Below are 21,253 nucleotides of genomic sequence, written 5' to 3'. Positions count from 1 at the left end.
TTTACAAAAATAACTTCCTAGCTATTGAATGAAGCTGAACTTGAAAATAAATACAACAGATTCAGAGAATGCTACCCAAGACCTTGGATTGGATTTTGGGACAATAGAGCAAAAGGACTGATGTGGCTTATGTCAGACCACCACCATCAACAACATAAACTTTACTGCTTTTAAAAGAAGTTTTAATTACTACTGTAATAAATTTTGCTGAAATGACAACTTAAACAATTTACAGTAACTAAAGATTGATACCAATCCCAGATTGGTAGGTTTTATGTTATGATCAAGATACTAAACAACTGTACATTATATCCTATAAAGAGGATATATGGGGAAGACCACATACATGGCATGACCACATGGTACAAGTGAATAAGATCAAAGTAGGAGAAATATCCACTCTCTGAATTCTCATTCTTATTATGCTTAAGGTTAGCATTGCTCATAAAATGAACTTTAAGGGTGAGAAACTAACTGCACAGATTGTTGTCATATGTATTATTACTAGCATCAAAATTGTCCAGACATGATAAACTATCCCAGATATTATTTCTAAAAAGTATATGGCAGCCTGAGGACCATACTCATGTCTGGGGGTTATTCAAGCACCCCACAAAGACTCCTACCACAGTTCTTCTAGACCCCAATTATTAAACCTGTCCCTTTTTCTGGTCTTACTGTTTTTATTAATACTCTTCTTTATGCAGTTTCCTTTTTTTTTCTTTTTTTTTTAATAAATTAATTTTTATCGGTGTTCAATTTACCAACATACAGAAAAACACCCAGTGCTCATCCCGTCAAGTGTCCCCCTCAGTGCCCATCACCCATTCCCCCCATCCCCCACCCTCCTCCCCTTCCACCACCCCTAGTTCGTTTCCCAGAGTTAGGAGTCTTTATGTTCTGTCTCCCTTCCTGATATTTCCCACACATTTCTTCTCCCTCCCCTTATATTCCCTTTCACTATTATTTATATTCCCCAAATGAATGAGAACATAGACTGTTTGTCCTTCTCCGATTGACTTACTGCACTCAGCATAATACCCTCCAGTTCCATCCACGTTGAAGCAAATGGTGGGTATTTGTCGTTTCTAATGGCTGAGTAATATTCCATTGTACACATGAACCACATCTTCTTTATCCATTCATCTTTCGATGGACACCGAGGCTCCTTCCACAGTTTGGCTATTGTGGCCATTGCTGCTAGAAATATCGGGGTGCAGGTGTCCCGGCGTTTCATTTTTATGCAGTTTCCTAAATCAAGCATCCAACTTCAGTCTTTGGAATTTTGCTATCAATGAGCAAACAGACATGATTTATCGATACCAATATTTATACTGGGTTACTCTGTGCCTGGCACTGGGGATATCAAAATGAATACAGAATCTTTCTAAGAGCTTAGTCGAGAGATGAAGATAGACATGTAGAAAGATAAATCAGAGCCAAGTTCAAAGGCTGTGTCCTGAGCAGAACAAGGGTTCATTGACTGCTAAAACCCACAGATCCCAGGCTAACAGATCTTGTAATCTGAGCTCCCCAAATTTTGTTTTAGATTTAATCTTCCTGCCAAAGACTTTTAACCCCAAAACCCAAATGAAGACAAAAAGGAAATTGTAAATGATGAAGGAGATCTGAAGGATGTATAAAGAAGTCAGAAGAAAGGAGGGAGGGATCATTATCAACAGTTTAGAAAGGAAGGAATGAAGAGCCTATTATAGTATAGCCAGTAGGAGGAAAGGAGTTAAAACCAACCAGAATTCACTAGTTCAAAGCCTGTTACATATATGTGGCAAAGATATGAAATGAAGAATGGAAGATGGGAATCGGCCAACAAGGAATGGTGATACTAGCCTGTGATCTTGTGCCCCAAGAAGAAACCCACAGCAACGCCAATGAGCACTATCTTTACCCAAAAGGTAAAAGAAAAAAATATATCTTTCTCTGAAGAAGTTTACAATTGTAATCTAGTGAGAGTGGATGGTGGTACAGTGAGAGAAGCTCATATAATGCACAGAATTAACAGGTAAGCACGGAAGGGGGAAGTATTATTTCTTTCACATTCCTCTCCTGGGTCACTTCTCTCTGAAGTCATTCAAATATTTCATACCCAGGGATAATCTCCAACATAGAGAAGGCCACACTTTAGAGCTGAAGAGCCCAATGACGTGATACAGAGCAGTGCTTTTCAAGCTTCACTGCACACTTGAATCAACTAGAGATCTTGTGAAAATGAAGACAGTAATTTAGTTAAGTCTAGAGTGGGACCAAAGATTCTGCATTTCTAATAAAAATCCTAGTTCGTGCTGCTAAATTACATTTGGAATGATAAGGATATGGAGAACACTGTTTCTCTTGCTAGCACATGGAAAATTGATGACAGGGCAGAGAATCTCAGCCAGGTTCTATAAATATTATCCAAAAGAGTTTAAAAATGAGGCTAAGGAAAAGCTGCAATTAGTCCACTGTGGAATTAGAATGAATGGGAATTCACAGTTTTTAAGCATCAATTTTGTACTAGGCACCTCCACACATATATTAACTCTTACAAACCCTGGGAAGAATAGGTATCACCTTTAACTGGCATGAAAGTTAAGTAACTGTCCTGAAGTCATCAAGTTCACACATGACATAGCCAGGAGTCGAAACCAAGGTCTCTTTGACTCAAAATTTGTGCTTTTTACTCCAAAACAAAGTACTTGCTGAAAAGCCAAACTCAGAGTACAAACAAACCTGAATGAGGAACTTTAAGGAGAAGCCATGAGAAGCTACAGTCTTTCTTTTCCAAACATTAAATGCTACTTGGTAATTAAAGAAAACGTAAGTAAGAGATTCCATCCTAAAATTCTAGTATATAGAATAGTCTTGTATCAATATTAAAGCATAGTAAAGCCCCACAGTACATATGAATTTATTTCCCAAAGGAGTATTATTCTTTCAGAAATAAATTAAAACTAAAATTTCCCAAAGGCTAAGTAAACAACATAATGGATCAGAAAATACATACAGAAAATGTTCAAAGTATCAATGCACTTGAGCTTAATTTTCAAAAGGTAATACTGTTCTTTCAGATTTTAGTCCACTGTACATCAAGAAAAATTAAACAAATACTACTTAGCACTCTAATTCTAATGGATTAAAAAAAAAATCAAGAATTTGGCTTAAAGAGACAATGCCTCTCACAATGAGCTCACCAGCATTACCAGCTGGGACCAGTTAACCACATTTACCAAATAAGGCAAGTTTTTTCAATGCTTGAAATCTTTCTACAGTGAGCTCACTTCACTTCTCACTGGGTTTCTACAGTAATTGTAGAGGTCATCCCTCCAACTTGGAGTCAGTAAATCAGCAGGCTCTCAAGACAAGTGTGGGCTGCATGGTCTCTGGAGAGCATTCAGTTTGGCTTCATATTTCTACTGACTGGGTACAGTAGAGAAAGGCACAAAATCTACTCTAAAAGCAGAAGAAAAAGAAGCTGTCTGTATTAAGCAAAACCTATTGATAAAGTCAATGTAAGTTGCTTAATAGTTTGAATAAAAATGGTAGACCTTACCTTATTTCTCGCACTGTATGTGTCCAGTTGCAAACCTACTTGTTATCTAGTGCTGAGTCTTGACAAACATATTCACAATTTTCAACAATTTTGGTTACCAAGAGTCACCTTATGGTACAATCCCAAAACACCAAAATAAAATTTTTTTCCATTATTAATGGTTGCTTTTGTATAGTTGTAAAAATGGTGCACACAAACAAGAGATTTAAATCTATGATGAGATCTACCACCTTACTTAAAATAACACTGCTGGGAGGAGGACAGTCCATGTATTTAGCAGTTTCAGTTGTGATTTGAAATCTCAACAAAGCATGCAACTGTAAAATGGTTTTTACTTAGCCATCTCTTAACTAAATATATTGATTCAGAGGTAAAAAGGATTCTTCATCTTTTTCTCAATTGCTATATGCAAAAAACCATAGCTCTAAACTGGGCATATTTATTTGGCATCAAAGATAAAAGATTCCCAGGAAGATATATATGCTTGAAATAAAAAATCTTGGTGTTTATGTTTATGACTTTTAGTCACTAATCTGTTCAAAGTCACACCCAGTTTTATCTTACAATAGATTCTGTGGTTTTCTAATCTAGGAAGGCAAGTCATCAAACTCACTTTGTTAAGTCTGAAACCAGGGAAGGCCCACATCTGCAAGAAGACCTAAAAGACTAGAGAGTTAAAAGTGAAATTTGTTTTAGGACTTAGACTAGGCATTGCAAAATTTCTCCTGTAAGGGGCCAGATAGTAGTATTTTATGCTTTGTGGGCCTCATGCTACTCAATTCTGTGGCTGCAGAGTGAGAACCATCATAGAACTACAAATGGGCAATGCTGTCTTCTAATAAAACTTCATTTATGGGCACTGATATCTGATTTCACAGAATTTTCATGTCATAAAATGCTGTTCTTTTAATTTTTTTGAACTTTAAAATGTAAAAAACACCCATATTCATAGTTCAAGGGCCACACAAAAACAGGTGGCAAGCCAAATTTGGCATATAATTTGCTAATCTTGGGCCTTAAAACAGAAATTTACATTTTCAATTCAGAAAAGGAAACAAAGGACAACCTTAAACTCTTCAGAGTGGAAAACTCATCCTGAGGTAAAAGAAACTGGAGTCACCTGGGTCCCTTAATGAGACAGTTCCTCTGCACTGGTGCTGGTACACAGTAACTGCTAAAAACATCACACAGGATGGCAGGCTCACTCTCTCCTGTGCCATGATTCCTCTGGGAATTTGGTAACAGCTGAATTCACAGATGGGAACATCAGCCTCTCATACCCAAAGGAAAGGACAGAAATAAGTTTTAAAGAGGAAAAATGTGGTAGACTGAAGAAATATACTGACTGAGAAGAAAAGCATTACAATGGCAGGAGCTGCTGTATCAAAGCAGAGAATAAGAAAAAGCAGTGGCCTAGGGGCACCTGGGTGGCTCCGTTGGTTAGGCATCCAACTCTAGATTTTGGCTCAGGCTCAGGTCATGAGATCCAGCCCCACTTTGGGCTCCCACTCAGCACAGAGTTTGCTTGAGATTCTTTCTCCCTCTCCCTCTGTTCCTCCCACAACTTGTGAGTGTGCTCGCTCTATCAGTCAATAAATAAAATCTTTTTTTAAAAAAAGCAGTGGCCTAAGGAAACTGCGGGGCTTAACAAAGAGTCTTATCTTTGAACTACCTGGGAAGTGAGGAAGATTATTCTAGAGGTTTGTGGTTTGCTGGAGGGAGTGGGTGGGAGTTTAGAGTAAAGGTGCTTTATACAACACAGGCCTGAAATTTGCATCCTGCTGGTGTGGTTTTCTGGTTACCAAGCCTGTGTGGTTGGCAGGTACACAGAAATGGCTGGATCTCCTGCTGGTAGAAAACATTTCAAAAAGATTCTAATGCAAATATTGATGAATTATTGGCTGATTGCTGGTTTCTCAGACTTTAGCCTTTCACAATGCTCCTAAGTGATCTTAAAATACAAAGACTCTGCACACATGAGTATTATATCTGCCATATGAGTAAAGTATCAAGGTTAGGAGCATGTGTCTTAGACACAGATTGCCTAGGTTAAATCCTTGCGCTTTGTCATTACCAGCTGTCTAATTCTTAACAAATAACATTGGTAAGAAGAGGATGAAAATAGTAGCCCCAACCTCATAGAGTTGTTATAAAGATGAAATAAATATATGTGAGCTGCCAAGAATACATCTGATGTGTATGATCAATATAACCAAAGAAACCTCCCAAAAACAAAAAAAAAAACAAAATGCTTCTTAGTGGCAGCACAAGACTCTCCATTATTCTTCCTCAACTGAATATTTTCTGCCTCATTTTTCACTAATTCGCCTTCACCTTCCATTTATATTTGCATGCTAAGCTATGGCCCAATATTTATTGGTATCATGAGTTATGACACTCGTAGGTTTTACAACCAGTTTCATGAGTTACGTACAACACTTGTTTGAATGAAATAGAGTAGAATACAAATGAAAATACCAGATTATATCATATGTGGTAACAGAAGTATGTTAGCACATGTATTCATTGAATCATAATGTAAAATACATTTCTTAATGTGGTTCATGTTGGGGGGAGAGTGGCTAAAAGCAACAGCTCTAATCACACTGGAATATATGAAGTTTTTAAGCCACATCACAATTTTTTTACACCATTATGACTTTTTCTTTCTGAGATGCTGCTTATCCTTTGCACTAACTGGAAAGTTTCTTTTAGGCATTACACTGCACCTGCTGATGCCAGAATATCACAAAAGTTTTTGCCAACCTCTGATCGGTTAAAAGAGTGACTCATTCCTTCCACTGTGCTTGTAAATACTATACGTGTATTTCAGATATAACATTAATTCCATTTCATCATAATTATATGTTTCTCTGTGGTTTCTTTCACTGTACTGTTAGCTCCATAAAGGCAAGTATCATATTTTATTTTTGTGTCCCTAGACTTCACACAAAGCAGATTAACACTGTCTAGTTGAATGTTTTTATATCAATGACTCAAGATGGATGATGGCATGCTAATCAACTTCCTAATGATTCAGAGACAGGCAAGGAGGATTAAGTAGTAGAGGAGAACCTGTTATTATATGATAGAATATAGACACCAAAATATCTCATTACTTTGGAATGAAGTAACTGATACATAGCAAAAGTCTCACCATCAAGCCCACAGTTTACTAAACAAGTATGGAATCATTGCTGCTGCGATTTTATTTTGATCTGAATAAACAGTGTGACGTGAACAATGAAAAGGTAAATAATTTTATAGGTCACTACTGATATGTATGTTTTTAAATGTGGTGGTAACCAGACAGACACCCTTTGGGGCTTCAAGTTCAGTTTTCACTGCTAAATTTTAACAAGAATACTTAAAGACTGAAGCTGTTTACAGAAAATAAGAGTTTGGTAAATTGAAACAATGTTCTATTACGAATAACTATATATAACAGGAATGTTCAGCAAATGCAGATGCTTCCTAATACTGAGTCTGGCAATTTTGACAATGGATACTAAGTACATGTTTTGTTGATTGTTTTGTTTTGTTTTGTTTTGCTGGACTAGATATGAAAATTTTCTGTATTTCAGATATAACAAAAGGTTTAATTAATTTTGTAGGGAAAGTAGCCTTAAGTTCATCATAATTTTAATTCTATCAAAATCTCCTAAATACCAAGTCACTGGTTTACAGACCTTAAAAGGTTTCCAATTACTTCAATGTGTATTATAAAGTTTTAATTCCAATTTGATACACATAAAATATAGGTGAGGGCAATAAAAATAGCCCAATAAGACACCATTAAAATTCAAATGCTGACATAATTCATTTGCAACAACTCTAAAGTATAGATTATAAGGTACAAAAATGAGTATTCTATAAAAATTATTTGAAAAATCTTTCCTCTTTCTTCTTCCCTAGATCACCCCAAAAATAAGCTTTGTCACTTGGGTGTATTTTCTCAATAAGCAACTGTTATAGTATAAAATTAAACAAAGGATGGTATTACTCACAGAGGGTAGTCATTTTATCAGAGGTCCCCAGTAAATATCAAATGATGTGTACTACAAACCCATCTATTCCTGATGCTTAAAACATACTCTTGTTGGTATTTGACAACTTGCTTTGAATTCTAAAATACAAGTGTGAAATAAAATGTTTTGCAATTTGATTGTGTTGTTTTCCACAGAAATCAGTATGAAAATTCCTAAATGTTTCAGAATATTTCTGACCATTTAAATTTGGGGAAAAAAAATCACTGATAATTTCCCAACCACCTCAAGGACAACTGGAATGGCAAGGATCAATAACAAAGGTGTAAGTAAAAATATCAATGTGTTAGCAATTAGAAACATAAAATCTCATGGAGCAAATTCTTCTGGAATAGGGCAGCCAATAGATGTGGTAGAGGAAAAGAATGTATCTATAGATAAAAACTCTGACTAAACTGAACCCAAGAAACCACCTTGTTTTCTGGAGAAAATGTAAAGTACACAGGGGACATTTCCTCAGGGAGATGTTCCAACTGGAGCTTCTCAACCCCACTGTTGTCTCTATTGAAAGCACGAGGCCTAGAAAACTTTTATTAGGGCAGCCCCAGTGGCTCGGTGGTTTCGCGCCTGTCTTCAGCCCAGGGCGTGAACCTGGAGACCCAGGATCGAGTCCCACATCGGGCTCCCTGCATGGAGCCTGCTTCTCCCTCTGCTTGTGTCTCTGCCTCTCTCTCTCTCTCTCTCTCTCTCTCATGAATGAATGAATGAATAAATAAATAAATCTTTTAAAAAAGAAAATTTTTATTATTTGGAGTTTTTTCATCTACCAGGTTAAATTTAAGTAATTGGATTTGCTACAGAGAAGACTTCATTACATAGAAACAGGCTTGATTCTTACCCAAGAAGGTTGAAAAAAGTTCTATTGAATAACAAGGTTTCACTCTCTAGAACTCTTAGTGTCAATTTTAACAATGATATTGGGAGGCTCTACTGCATTTCATCAATTACTGTTAATGTAAGGCTCTTGTAAATTGTGTTAAAATTTAATAAGCTATATATCTGACCTAAAAAATTTGCGTAAAGGCGGGGTGGGAGACGCACCTGGGTGGCTCAGTTGTTTAAGCATCTGGCTCTTGATTTCAGCTCAGGGCATGGTCTCAGGGTCCTGAGATCAAGCACTGCATTGGGCTCCACACTCACCAGGGAGTCCACTTGATATTCTTTTCCTCTCTCTTCTCCTTCTGCACCCCTCCCATGCTTGCTCACTCTCTCAAGTCAATGAAACAATCAATCTTTTAAAAATTAGGATAGGGATCTTTTGTAAAAATTCAATTAGGGAGGATGCTTAAGACGTTTCCTAGGTATCAGTCTTTAGGAATGAACGTAAGGATAATCAGGAGGAAAAAAGTGATAATCTTATCTTCAATTTATTATATTTAAATTATAACATGAGAGTTTATCCTCCTGTCTGAGCATACTGACAGCTACTTAATGAAGTTATAACGATCTTTGTATGTATGTAAACACACATATACATTTAACATATAATGATGTAATAAATATATATTGATTGAGTTGTACAGCCTTTAGGTTATGTCTCTATGCACAATTCTTATTATGGGAGGCTCAGCTTTTATAGTAGACCAGCAAGCTCTGAAATGCATGATGCTGCAACAGTTTCTGAAAAGTGTACAGACACTAAATGGCATCACTTGTCAAGTAAAGAGACAACTACTGACTCACCCATCTCCACAGGATGTGATCTGGTTTGTTTTTCTAGTTGGTGGCAATGGGGTCAATTAGAGCTAATACCACACAAGATGTTGTAAGGATGATGAAAACACACTATAAACTACCAAAAAAATGTATTTACATCCCCATGATAAAGGCAGATATTGTATGTTGCCCAAATTACTGAATTAGATAGCAGAAAGCTTAGACTTGAGTCCCCAGCTAAAGTCCATGCGTACCTCTGGCTTGTTGGCAATCCTACTTGATCTTTCTGGATATCAGGTTAGTCCTATGGAAAACGATACTTCCTAACTTCCTACTTTGTAGGGCTGTTGTAAGTAATAGTGCTTCACAAATTTTACAATGTTATTAATTATAAGTAATGTCCAGATAAGGCCCTCTTGCTTAGTAACCTTGTGAACCGCATTTAATAGTCAACATATCAATACTGATTTGTCTCTGCCTATAAAACAAAATAAGACCAATTAAAGTACATGAAGAATGATCTTTTTACTGCAGTACTTTAATACTAACAGAAAGTATATAACATGAATACTAATTAATAACTATAAGAAGAATTAAAATCTTAGCACTTACTATGTAGAAGAAATTATGTGAAGAAATTTATGTGAAATGTCAAATTATGTTATCACATTAATCCTATGAAGATGGTCTTATGATTGTCTTTTTTTTTTTTTTTTTCAGATGGGGAAAGGCAAAAAAGGTAATTAACTTACCCAAGTTCACAGTTCCTATGAGTATTATGTGTCAGGTTTTGATCTCAAGTTTATATGACTCTGTAGAAATTGCTGGTAAACTATAAGACACTAGCCTGCTCTCCAAAAGAGCTAACCAGCCAATTTTCCTTCCTTAAGAATAAAAGAATTAGTTTATATTTCTTGAGTACCAAATATGTAATGGTGCTACTAAAGAACTGAATAGTTTTTATATCATTTCTATTTAAAAAATGAATGTACTCCTTACTAGGTTCAAGACCTCAGCCCATTTGCTTATCTTCTCTGCATCTCAGCTTATTCATTTATAAAATGTGTGTAACAGTTTTCCACTAATGTGCTGGATGTGAGGATTAAATGAGTTTCAAGTAAAGTAGTACTTGGTTACCTAGTATGAAGGGCAATTATTTTTGTCATTTAAAAAACAAGATGACCAAATAACAAAAATAAACAATTCTCAAACTCCATATAATAGATTCTAATGACAGAAAGTACAATCAAGAGAATTGCAAGTAATTTTAAAACAACTACCAAATGGTTTATAATTTGCCCTGAAAATTCAGCCCCACAGGATATCTGTTTAGGAAACAGACTCAGCTCAGCAACCATCAGCAGCACATGAAAAACCAATCCTGACAATCCTCTGGAGAACTTGTTGATAACTGGAGGAAAAGTAAGGTAATCTATAAATCTACACTCAGATAAATCACATTTTTTTAGATTGTCCCTATTATGAGTCCAAACTATTACCCATTAAGTTAGATTACTCAGTCAAGTGGAAAAAACTTTATAATTTGGAATAAGTAAAGCATCTGTAATCCTTGTAGATTCCCTATGACATTTGTATATTTTAGACACCAAATTAGATTAAAGCTATTTTTCACATGATAGAAATCCAAGACTATAACAAATTAATTACAATTCTCCAAAGATTTTAGACACTATATGCTAAAATTAATTACATGTGTAAGACAGGTTTAAAAATAATAAATGCTCAGAGACAGAACCAAACTTTACTATGGAGAAAACAAAGAAAAGAATCATCAGTTTCCATTACATTCTTCAACATGAAAACCATATAAGGAAAATCAAGTCCTATTATGAAATGACTAATATTATCTTGTTTATTTTTCTATCAAAACCATAGAACTTTCTATTAAGGTCTACTGAAAAATGAAAACTAGTCTTAAAAGATATTTCCCATAGAAATGGAAATGTCTTTTATGGGCAGTATTTCTCAAGTTTCTTATCTCTATTGAACTAAGTCAGTATTAAGTGCCTACTGTGTGCTGAGGAAAATTAAAAATCAAACAAAATACATTTAACTAGGCTTGATTCAAAGTGGGTGAGTTTGAAACATAAAGTGAGCATACTTGAAACATTTTTATAATCAATATACATTTCACATGGAATCATTTGTTTGCTAAAGGTAAGGAAAATAAAATATTACACAAATGAGTATTTTAAAGAACAGTAGTGGAGGACTCAAAAAAATATTGGTCTGAGGAATTAAGTTCTAATCCTCACTGTACCAATAACTAGCTGCTCAGTCTGTTTATACGTGGAAAATGGGTACTTGGTCTCCTGAAAGTTAATTCCTTCTCTTAAAATATGTAAGAGGCTGGTATATATGTATGTTTACATTATTTCTCCTAATGTATTTGTCTTTGAGTAAGAACTCAGAGTTCTACTTATATTTTAGAGTTAGCTAGTTTGTCATAATAGGTATAGATAGGACTTAAAATGGATTCTCTCCAGGGGCAAGGAGAGATTTTAAATGCAATCAAATATAGTTGTCAATTTATACAAGAAGTGTAAAAACAAGTTATAATCCATTTTGCTGGGGGATCCCTGGGTGGCGCAGCGGTTTGGCGCTTGCCTTTGGCCCAGGGCGCGATCCTGGAGACCCAGGATTGAATCCCACGTCAGGCTCCAGGTGCATGGAGCCTGCTTCTCCCTCTGCCTGTGTCTCTGCCTCTCTCTCTCTCCCTCTCTCTCTCTGTGACTATCATAAATAAATAAAAATTTAAAAAAAAATAATCCATTTTGCTCTACTATAATGCTGCTCTGGATATATTTCTAATGTGAAAATTTTAGTTTGCATTAATCATTCTGGATACCTACGCTCTGCTCATTTCTAGAATTGAAGCCAACAGTGTAACAGGATACAAATTTTTTATTTTTATTTTTTTAATTTCTTCATAAGAGATACACAGAGACAGAGACATAGGCAGAGGGAGAAGCAGGCTCCCTATGGGAAGCCCGAATGGGGGAGTCAATCCCAGGACACTGGGATCATGACCTGAGCCAAAGGCATATGCTCAACCACTGAGCCACCCAGGTGTCCCTGTAACAGGATACAAATTAAAGAAATCAAACATTCAGTTCTATACTCTGACACGTGTTATATGTCAAACCCGCAAACAATCCCATTCTGCATCTACCAGCACACTAAGAACCTCTAAATAAATACACTTTTACAACTGTATATAGATAATTTTAGCTATTCAAAAAATAGGAACCATCTTCTCTATCCTTCAGCTCAGCAACCCACATCACTAATCTTTTCTAATGGGTCTCAATGGTGCTTGTTCCCCACAACTGTTCCTCACACAGCAAAGTATCAGGTGTCTCAATGTCCATAGAGCAAACTACAAGAGAAATGTTTGTGGTCCATTGACTGTCCACTTCAGTTAAATAGGTTGTGAGGTGAAGTTATTTTCCACTGGGCCCAAGCTGAGGTGATCACTGACTGCAATCAAAGAGTCTACTGACACTCCTGCCTTCCATGGTCATCAGCCTAAACACACTTGCTGGAAACCTCAACTGTACAGATTGTAAAAAGCAGCAGAGTGTCATTTGTAGACTTAACTCTATTTACCAAGAATATACATTGGTAGAACAGGGAATAAAGCAACAGAAAAAATAAACACCTTCAACTATTTTTATTTCTAATGACATTTCTGCAATACCAAAGTAAAACTGACCTCTACATATATTTCAGAAAAAAATGCCTGGTTTTTAGAGACTACTGAACAAGGATTACTTAGCAGCTTACAAACAATTTAGTACTAAGAGCGTCAGTACACAGAATCACCCCAACTAAAAGGCAAGTGCAATGATGTTTAGGTTCAATATTTCATTTGAACTCATTTAACAGCAAGTTTAAAATACCTCTCCCAATGACTAGGCAAAAGCATAACAGTATACTGTGTGTGCTCTCAGCTGACAGGCCCAGCAACTGAGATATTTAAAAAATAAAATAATAATAATTAAATAAAAATAAAAATAAAAAATAACAAAATAAAATGGGTGCAATTATTCATGTTATTTTAACTATAGCTAATTTAAATCTTTAAGAAAGAATAATTCATACGCAACTGAAATCTATTATATTTTAGTTGGACCAGAAATTTGCAATATTCTGTACTAAAGAATTTTTCACAGAGCTCTTTGATTTTTTTAAAAGATTTTTATTTATTTGAGAGAGAAAGAGAAAGAGAGAGCATAAGCAGGGAGCAGGAGGAGCGGCAGATGGAAAAAGAATCCTGAAGCTGACTTCCAACTGAGCGTGGGGCCCCCAGGCAGAGGTCAATCCCAGGACCTTGAGAAAATGACATGAGCTGCAGCCAAGAGTTGGACGCTTAACCAACTGAGCCACCCAGGCGCCCTGCAAAGCTCTTTAATTTTACAAAAATATCACTGAAGTGAAACATTATAAATTAAGGCTCTAACGTGGAATGGCTTAATTTCAGATACATAGTTTGACTTCCTAGCTCTGTGATCTGTTGAGGTCACCTCATCAATACAATGAGGTGAATCACTGTTAAGAGCAGGTAAACACCTACAGTCACCTCACGTGTTGCCTGTGAGAACTTAGTTAATTCATAGATGTAGTAGTTCAGTGAAAATCCCTACAATATCCATGTCAATGAGGATTAGCTACTATTATCCTTGAAACAAACCCATCCTTGCTCTAAGCACACTAAACATTCTTATTTTCTTCCTTCTTCTGCCCTTCTCAACCTCTTTACTTGTCCTATTTTTCTCTCCCAAAACATCAAATGTTAAGTTCTCAGATTATTTAGACCTCGGTCCTCCTCTCATTCTATTCTTTCCCAGAAAGAATCTAATCTTACCCCATGATTTTAATTATCACCTAGAGTACAATAACTCCCAAATGTGTATTTCTAATTCAGATCTGATACACATGCCAACTCAGTATCTCCACTTGGATGTCTTAGAGGAACCTCAAATCCATTATGTCTAAAAGCCAAACTTTAACTGTAAAGTTGTGTATCTCAGTAAGTGGCTCCGAAACTCACCCAGTTACCCAACCTAGAATCCTAAGAGTAATCCTTGAATTGTTCTGTCCCTCACTTCACAGTACATAACCCATTTCCTACCTTTCCCATTTTACCTCTAAAATATATCACTTTGTTTCCATAGCCACTATCACTTTCTGAATCTAAAGTCATTATCCAGTAGCCCTCAAACTGCTCAAACTGGTTTTCCCACAGTAGTCTTATCCCCTGGGATTCTTGCATGGCCTGCAACTTTTAAAATGCAAATATAAAAAAACAAAACAAAATAAAATAAAATGCAATTATCACTCCTCCAGCTACGACTTTTCTTTGGATTGTCAGTACCCTTAGAATAAGAAGCAAAATACTATGGACCATTAATAAAACTGTGTACATGCCCTCTGTCTCTATCATCCTCTTTACTCCTAACATCGTGGACCTTCTACTTCTAAAATGCTAGGCTCTTTCCTCCTTTATGGCCTTTATTCATACCCCTCTGTTCCCTCTTTGGGAATACGAAAAGTTCTTCCCTTCCTGCCCTTAAAGTCCCATTTCTAGCTATTTATCATTTAGTTCTCTGTTTAACCAATACTTCCTCCAGAATGCATTTCCTGGGTCTCTGGACAAAGTCAATTTTATTAATTATACTCTCACAAAGCACTCTTTACTCGTGCATCACAATCCTCAGTGCATTTGTAATTACTCTGGTGTCTGCTTTCCACAAAAGATAATAAGGGACACAATGGCAGCAGGCAAGTCTGTCTTGTTTACAATTGTATCCCTTAATCTTATCGAACACTATGGTTACCAAAAGTGGGCCAACTATGATATTGATAAATGTTTGCTTAAATAATTAACATAAAAATGGTTCTGGTTTACTCTCTAACTTGGTAATAGCTTATAATTTGTAGAGATATGTACATAAAACTAATTCAAGACAGACTGTGGTAGCTTTTTATAGGAAATAAGCAAAAAAAATTACTTGATTCTGTAAGAAAGATAATCAATTCTGGAAGGGGAACACATAAGATGAGGAAAAGCCCATATAAAGAAAGCTTTTTTCTGATGTTGGGATATGAATGAAGCCATGGAGGGTTAATAGGACTTCAACAAAGCAAAGGGTAAAAAATATTCTAGGGAGAGACAAATTTGGGCAAAGCCACAGACACAGTCAGGGTATATAGAGATTGGTAGACAATTGTGCCTGAGGAGGGAGAGATATTGAAATACAGCAAATGGGCACACTGTGGAAAGCTTTCATTACTAGAATTAAACTGTCTCTCAAGGAGAACCGCTGAAAATTTCATCACTGAAGAATGATGAAGACAGCAAAAATATGTTAACAAATTAGGATGAAGGTGTGGAAACTAACTAGTAAGCTATTTCATTATTTCAGGGGAAGGGAAGGAGAAAAGGAGAAAAAAAAATTGTGCAGTAGAACAGACAACATTGCTCCAATGGGGAAGGGGTATGTCATGGACTAAATGGAAAACCAAAACCAAAAAAAGATGGAGGAAGGATGGGAGATGGTGATTTCTGTTTTGGAAACCCTAAATTTTATGTCCTTATATAATGTTGAGCAGGTAAAGTATAGACCCAAGAGAGAAGATGCAAGTAAATTTCAGAAATTGTTAGGCTCAGGGAAATTTTAATTGGTCTGTAGTCAATTCAGCATTAATGCAAAGGCTTGAGAAACATGTCAAAAGTTTTTTCGCGAACACATTTTTTTTTTTAAAGATTTATTTATTTATTTGAAAGAGAGGGAGCATGAGTGGGAGGCGCAAAGGGAGAGGGAGAGAGATTCCCAAACAGACTCCATGCTGAACACGGAGCCCAATCCACGGTTTGATCTCAGGACTCTGAAATCACAACCTGAGCTGAAACCAAGAGTGGAATGCTTAACCAACAGCACCACCCAGGTGCCCCTCACAAACACATTTTTATGAATAATGAAAAACTACAAAAAATAATAAAAGTTCTTTTAAAATTACTGCCTGAGTTTTAAGTATACCCTATACCTAATTTTTATTTTATATGGTTAGGAACAAAGCTCCTCAATTTTACCTTAATTTCATTCTGTTTAAAATAGTTAAATTCCTACAACTGTTGGTATGGAAGGAACTCACTTATAAATGCTGACTTTCTCTATGCAGTAGAAGAATATCCTTTGTGTTTATAAAAGAATTCCAGTCTTTATAACAGGCTTTGTACAAAAGTTAAGAATGATGTAAAAAAATTTTTAAAAGGTCACTCTAATTTCAAAAATGTAACATCTGAAAGTATGTCATCTTTAATTATCAGAAGAATATCAGAATAATAAAATGTAACACTTACTTTTGCTGCACCTATCTGTTCTTTGCGAAATTTCTCAAGTGGAGCAATTAATACATCATTTGCGTTTTGAATCTGAAATTAAAAATGCAAATACATTAACTTCTGTATAATTTCATGCAATATTAAAAAAAACAGCTCCTTTATTCAACTTACTTAAACAGTTTTTGCTCTCTTGATAGCTTCTATAAATGAAATAAAAATATCTTATATGTTGTATAGTATTTTCTACGTTGCAAAGTTGTTTTCACAAATTATTTCACTTATTCCCAACAATAATGTGAATTAAAAACAAATACATATGTTGAGATCCTCATCTGAATATTTACTTTCATATTCTAAGGCTCAACTAAGACATAGCACAGATATTAAATTTACAAATACCTTTAATTATATTGGTTTAATGCAGTCAGTTTAAGCATCGGTTTAAAATTGAACGATATAAAGGTCTTCTTCTTCTTTTTTAATAATTTTTTTAAATTAATTAATTAATTTATTTATGATAGTCACACACAGAGAGAGAAAGAGAGAGAGAGGCAGAGACACAGGCAGAGGGAGAAGCAGGCTCCATGCACCGGGAGCCCGACGTGGGATTTGATCCCAGGTCTCCAGGATCACACGCCGGGCCAAAGGCAGGCGCCAAACCGCTGCGCCACCCAGGGATCCCATATAAAGGTCTTCTATTTGCCACTAGAATGTTACTCTACAGCTGCAAAATACAATAAGGCTCATTTTTTCTATTTAATTAGATTTCTTACACTTGGAATTTGCCTGAATGTTCATGTATTTCCAAACCTACTAAAATAGTACCTGATTTCATTTCGGTGAACAGCATATTAGCTCCAAACTCCAAACTGGGATTTACTTACACTTTAAAACAGATAAATATTTTTCTCTGGATCTGTAAGAATATTGTGAAGAAGGAGTTTTCGGTGTGGGAGCCAGAGACTAAATGCAAGAAACAGACATTTCTAAGAAAAACAATATGGTGGGAGGTAATCTTCAACAGAAGAAACCTTTAGAAAGCATTCAAATTAAACATAGACTCTTAATATTCTCACACAAAAAAACAGTAATTATGTGACAGGATGGAAGTGTTAGCTAAGGCCATGATGGTAATCATTTGAAAATACATACGTGTATCAAGTCAACCCACACACTTTAAACTTAACACAGTATTATATGTCCATGATATCTCAATAAAGATGAATGGATATTTATAGTTAACAAACAAAATTTATAATTTACTCCTGTGATAATATGATCCATTATATAATTAGCAAATGCTAAGATGAAGAGAAAACTCTATTTTTAAAATATATAACTACTTTATAATAGGTTAAAGAATATATGAGTTTCTTATATCATCTTCTGACTTTGCCATAAGTCTAAAATTATATCAAAATTCTAAAATTTCAATGAAAATGTTTTACTTTCACTTAGTTTCACTGAACTTATTGTTCTCTAGTTAAGTTTTTTTTAATAATAAATTTTTTATTGGTGTTCAATTTGCCAACATACAGAATAACACCCAGTGCTCATCCCGTCAAGTGCCCCCCTCAGTGCCCGTCACCCATTCACCCCCACCCCCACCCTCCTCCCCTTCCACCACCCCTAGTTCGTTTCCCAGAGTTAGGAGTCTTTATGTTCTGTCTCCCTTTCTGATATTTCCTACCCATTTCTTCTCCCGTCCCTTCTATTCCATTTCACTATTATTTATATTTCCCAAATGAATGAGAACATATAATGTTTGTCCTTCTCCGACTGACTTACTTCACTCAGCATAATACCTTCCAGTTCCATCCACGCTGAAGCAAATGGTGGGTATTTGTCGTTTCTAATGGCTAGTTAAGTTTTATTTCTCAAATTCCATATGTAAGTGTACAAAGATAGTAAACCCAAAAATGAAAACTAGAGTGTTAGTGCCTTCCACGATTATCATTCTCTAATTCCCAGAAAAATATGACGGATCTTGGAAAGAAAACTTAAAATCTTTGTATAAAGACATATAAAGTAGATCAATACTCAAAATCTCTTCTAAGACATCAACAACCAACTTTAGATACCTCTGACATCCATCACTGATTCCCTTTGTGAGCTCAGACAGGCATCTCTCCTGATGTACTATGTAGGCATCTTTCTAGACAGAGATGACTGGAAAGTAGCAAAGTAGTTCACTTTTAATTCTCACACACTAAATCTTTGCTCTCATAAAATTCCAAATACATAAACACACTCACATCCAGATTTTACAGAGGTAATAAACACCTGATTCTGCCTTTACACTTAAGTTTACCCAAGGAGGAAGACAGTGTCATGAACACTTATGTGTAATTTGGAAAAATGGTAACAATAAAGGCTAACATTTATTGAATGTTTATGTTATGCTGGAAATAAGCACAATCTAATATATTTAAATTTAGTGAATTTAAAAAGGAAGATAGGGATCCCTGGGTGGCGCAGTGGTTTAGCGCCTGCCTTTGGCCCAGGGCGCGATCCTGGAGACCCAGGATTGAATCCCACGTCGGGCTCCTGGTGCATGGAGCCTGCTTCTCCCTCTGCCTATGTCTCTGCCTCTCTCTCTCACTGTGTGCCTATCATAAATAAATAAAAATAAAAAAAATTAAAAAAAAAGGAAGATATTTCTCAAGTGGAAAACTCCAACAATGACGCTAAGATGATATGCAATATACAACACAAGTACATATATTTAAAACCAAGAATACCTGGGTTTAAACTGGAGCCTTTTGCTACAAGCTGCTGTTTAATCATTCTGAGTGCCAGCTGTACCACTGCCCCTCAACTTAACTTGTTCTAAGGACTAAGATAATGAATGCAAAACACTTAGTTCAGTGCCTTACATAGAGTTAAGCGCTCAAAATTTATACCTTTTAATATCTCCAAACTGACATAGATCATCTCATTCTGTATTTACCTACCGATACATTTCTGTATCTGAATCTACAGTATTACCCTTCAGTTAAAGTGTATCTATATGCACATTATGAGAAGGTATTTTCCCATAAAAGTCCTGAAAGAAAGACAGCCTGGACTCTCCCATGTCCAATCAATCACTAGGTATTTATGTATATGTCAAGCACATTGTGGAAATCTATGAGAAAAGGAAAAAACTAAGACATGAACTAAACCTTCCAGAAATATAATGTCTACTTGAGAAGAGAGGAAAATTTTATTCATTCAACAAATATTTGATGCTCTTAAAACACTGCTAAAATTTTTCGAAAAACTGAAAGACAAAATCAATTAGTTTTACATGATATTGAGAACTGCTCATAAATAAATACATCAGAATTTTAGCAACAGTAAAGATCCTTGAGAACTAAATGAGTCAAGGAAGTATTTGTTTTTGTTTTTTAATTTTTTTATTTATTTATGATAGTCACACGGAGAGAGAGAGAGAGGCAGAGACATAGGCAGAGGGAGAAGCAGGCTCCATGCAAGGGAGCCTGACATGGGACTCGATCCAGGATCGCGCCCTGGGCCAAAGGCAGGCGCTAAACCTCTGCGCCACCCAGGGATCCCTCAAGGAAGTATTTGGAGGGTGAATGTGAACTGGATACACTGAAGAGACAAAAATATTCTAGAAACAAGGAACACCATAAATAAAGGCAAGGGGGTAGGACTAAGTCTGATATGTAGGAAAAGCGTGCAGTGCAGAAAAAAGATATATATATATATATATGTTCTTGATTTTATGATGAATTTAACATAGTACTTTCCACATAGTAAACACTCAACAAATCGTATCTATTGTTGTTTCTATTAGATGTTTTTCTCCCTTTTCTCATTTTTTCTGTTTAGTACGTCTGAAATTTATTTATTCTTTCAGTTTCACATTAATAGAATGGGTAGGAGAAAGAAAGAGAAAGAAAATGAGCAAATCCAAAAACAAAAAAAAGGAGAAATATAGGAGATATAGAAGACATGATATTTATTAAAAATCAAGATTAAAACTGATTTTATATGAGTAATGAAGTTCAAAATCTAAAAATCATCTGTAATGTTTTAAGCACATGAATATTAAAACTAGACCCAGTTCCGTTTTAACTTCAGCATCAAAACGGCTAAGTCTCAGTGTCGTCACTCCCATACCTCTCAAGGTTTTTATAAAAATGAAAGGAGAAATATACATATTTTTGAAAAACAAGCATAGGTTTGAGATATGGCAGCCTTTCGAAAAATGGTTCCTTCTTCACAGAATTTACAATGTCTACTATGTGTTCAGTCTTAGAATTTCCCATGAATTAAAGTGTAGTTATTCAAAGGTAGGAACTGAATTGAAATTAATTTAACAAAACAACACTAATCTATAGTAGATAGCCAAGAACCCATTTTTTTCTTAAGCCAGTATAACATATGTGTGGTTTTATATTTGAAATACTATGTTTTTTTGGTGTACAATGAACCGCTGTTCACCACAGCTGATTCTAAACTCAAGACATCAAAATGGAAATGCCAACATCATTTTCCAAAGGACACAAAGTGGATTTACAACCCAATTTGGCTTCTTCTGACCCTTATCTTTGTACATCACCCAGGCACCCAGCATGCCTTTCATCCGCACAAACTGGTCAATCACATGGACAAAATTCTTCAATT

At 35.6% G+C, this 21,253-nt stretch overlaps 1 protein-coding gene across 9 annotated transcripts in view; it reads right to left on the bottom strand.

Moving 5' to 3' along the window:
- The window catches only part of ARHGAP42 (Rho GTPase activating protein 42), a 280,896-nt gene that overhangs the window by 123,006 nt on the left and 136,637 nt on the right, over nt 1–21,253 (bottom strand). For 8 of the 9 annotated variants that reach the window (XM_072726273.1, XM_072726275.1, XM_072726272.1 and 5 more), the window contains one exon: nt 16,637–16,708. In XM_072726273.1, coding sequence (XP_072582374.1) covers nt 16,637–16,708 — 72 coding nt within the window. Of the gene's footprint in view, nt 1–1,024; nt 1,211–16,636; nt 16,709–21,253 lie in introns of those variants that run through there. The other variant, XM_072726279.1, reaches the window with a different exon arrangement.

Source organism: Vulpes vulpes, chromosome 11 (genome assembly GCF_048418805.1).
Source record: "Vulpes vulpes isolate BD-2025 chromosome 11, VulVul3, whole genome shotgun sequence".
NCBI classification, from domain to species: domain Eukaryota; kingdom Metazoa; phylum Chordata; class Mammalia; order Carnivora; family Canidae; genus Vulpes; species Vulpes vulpes.
The sequence above is the reverse complement of the archived record's forward strand: the minus strand, read 5'-3'. Positions and strand labels throughout refer to the sequence as shown.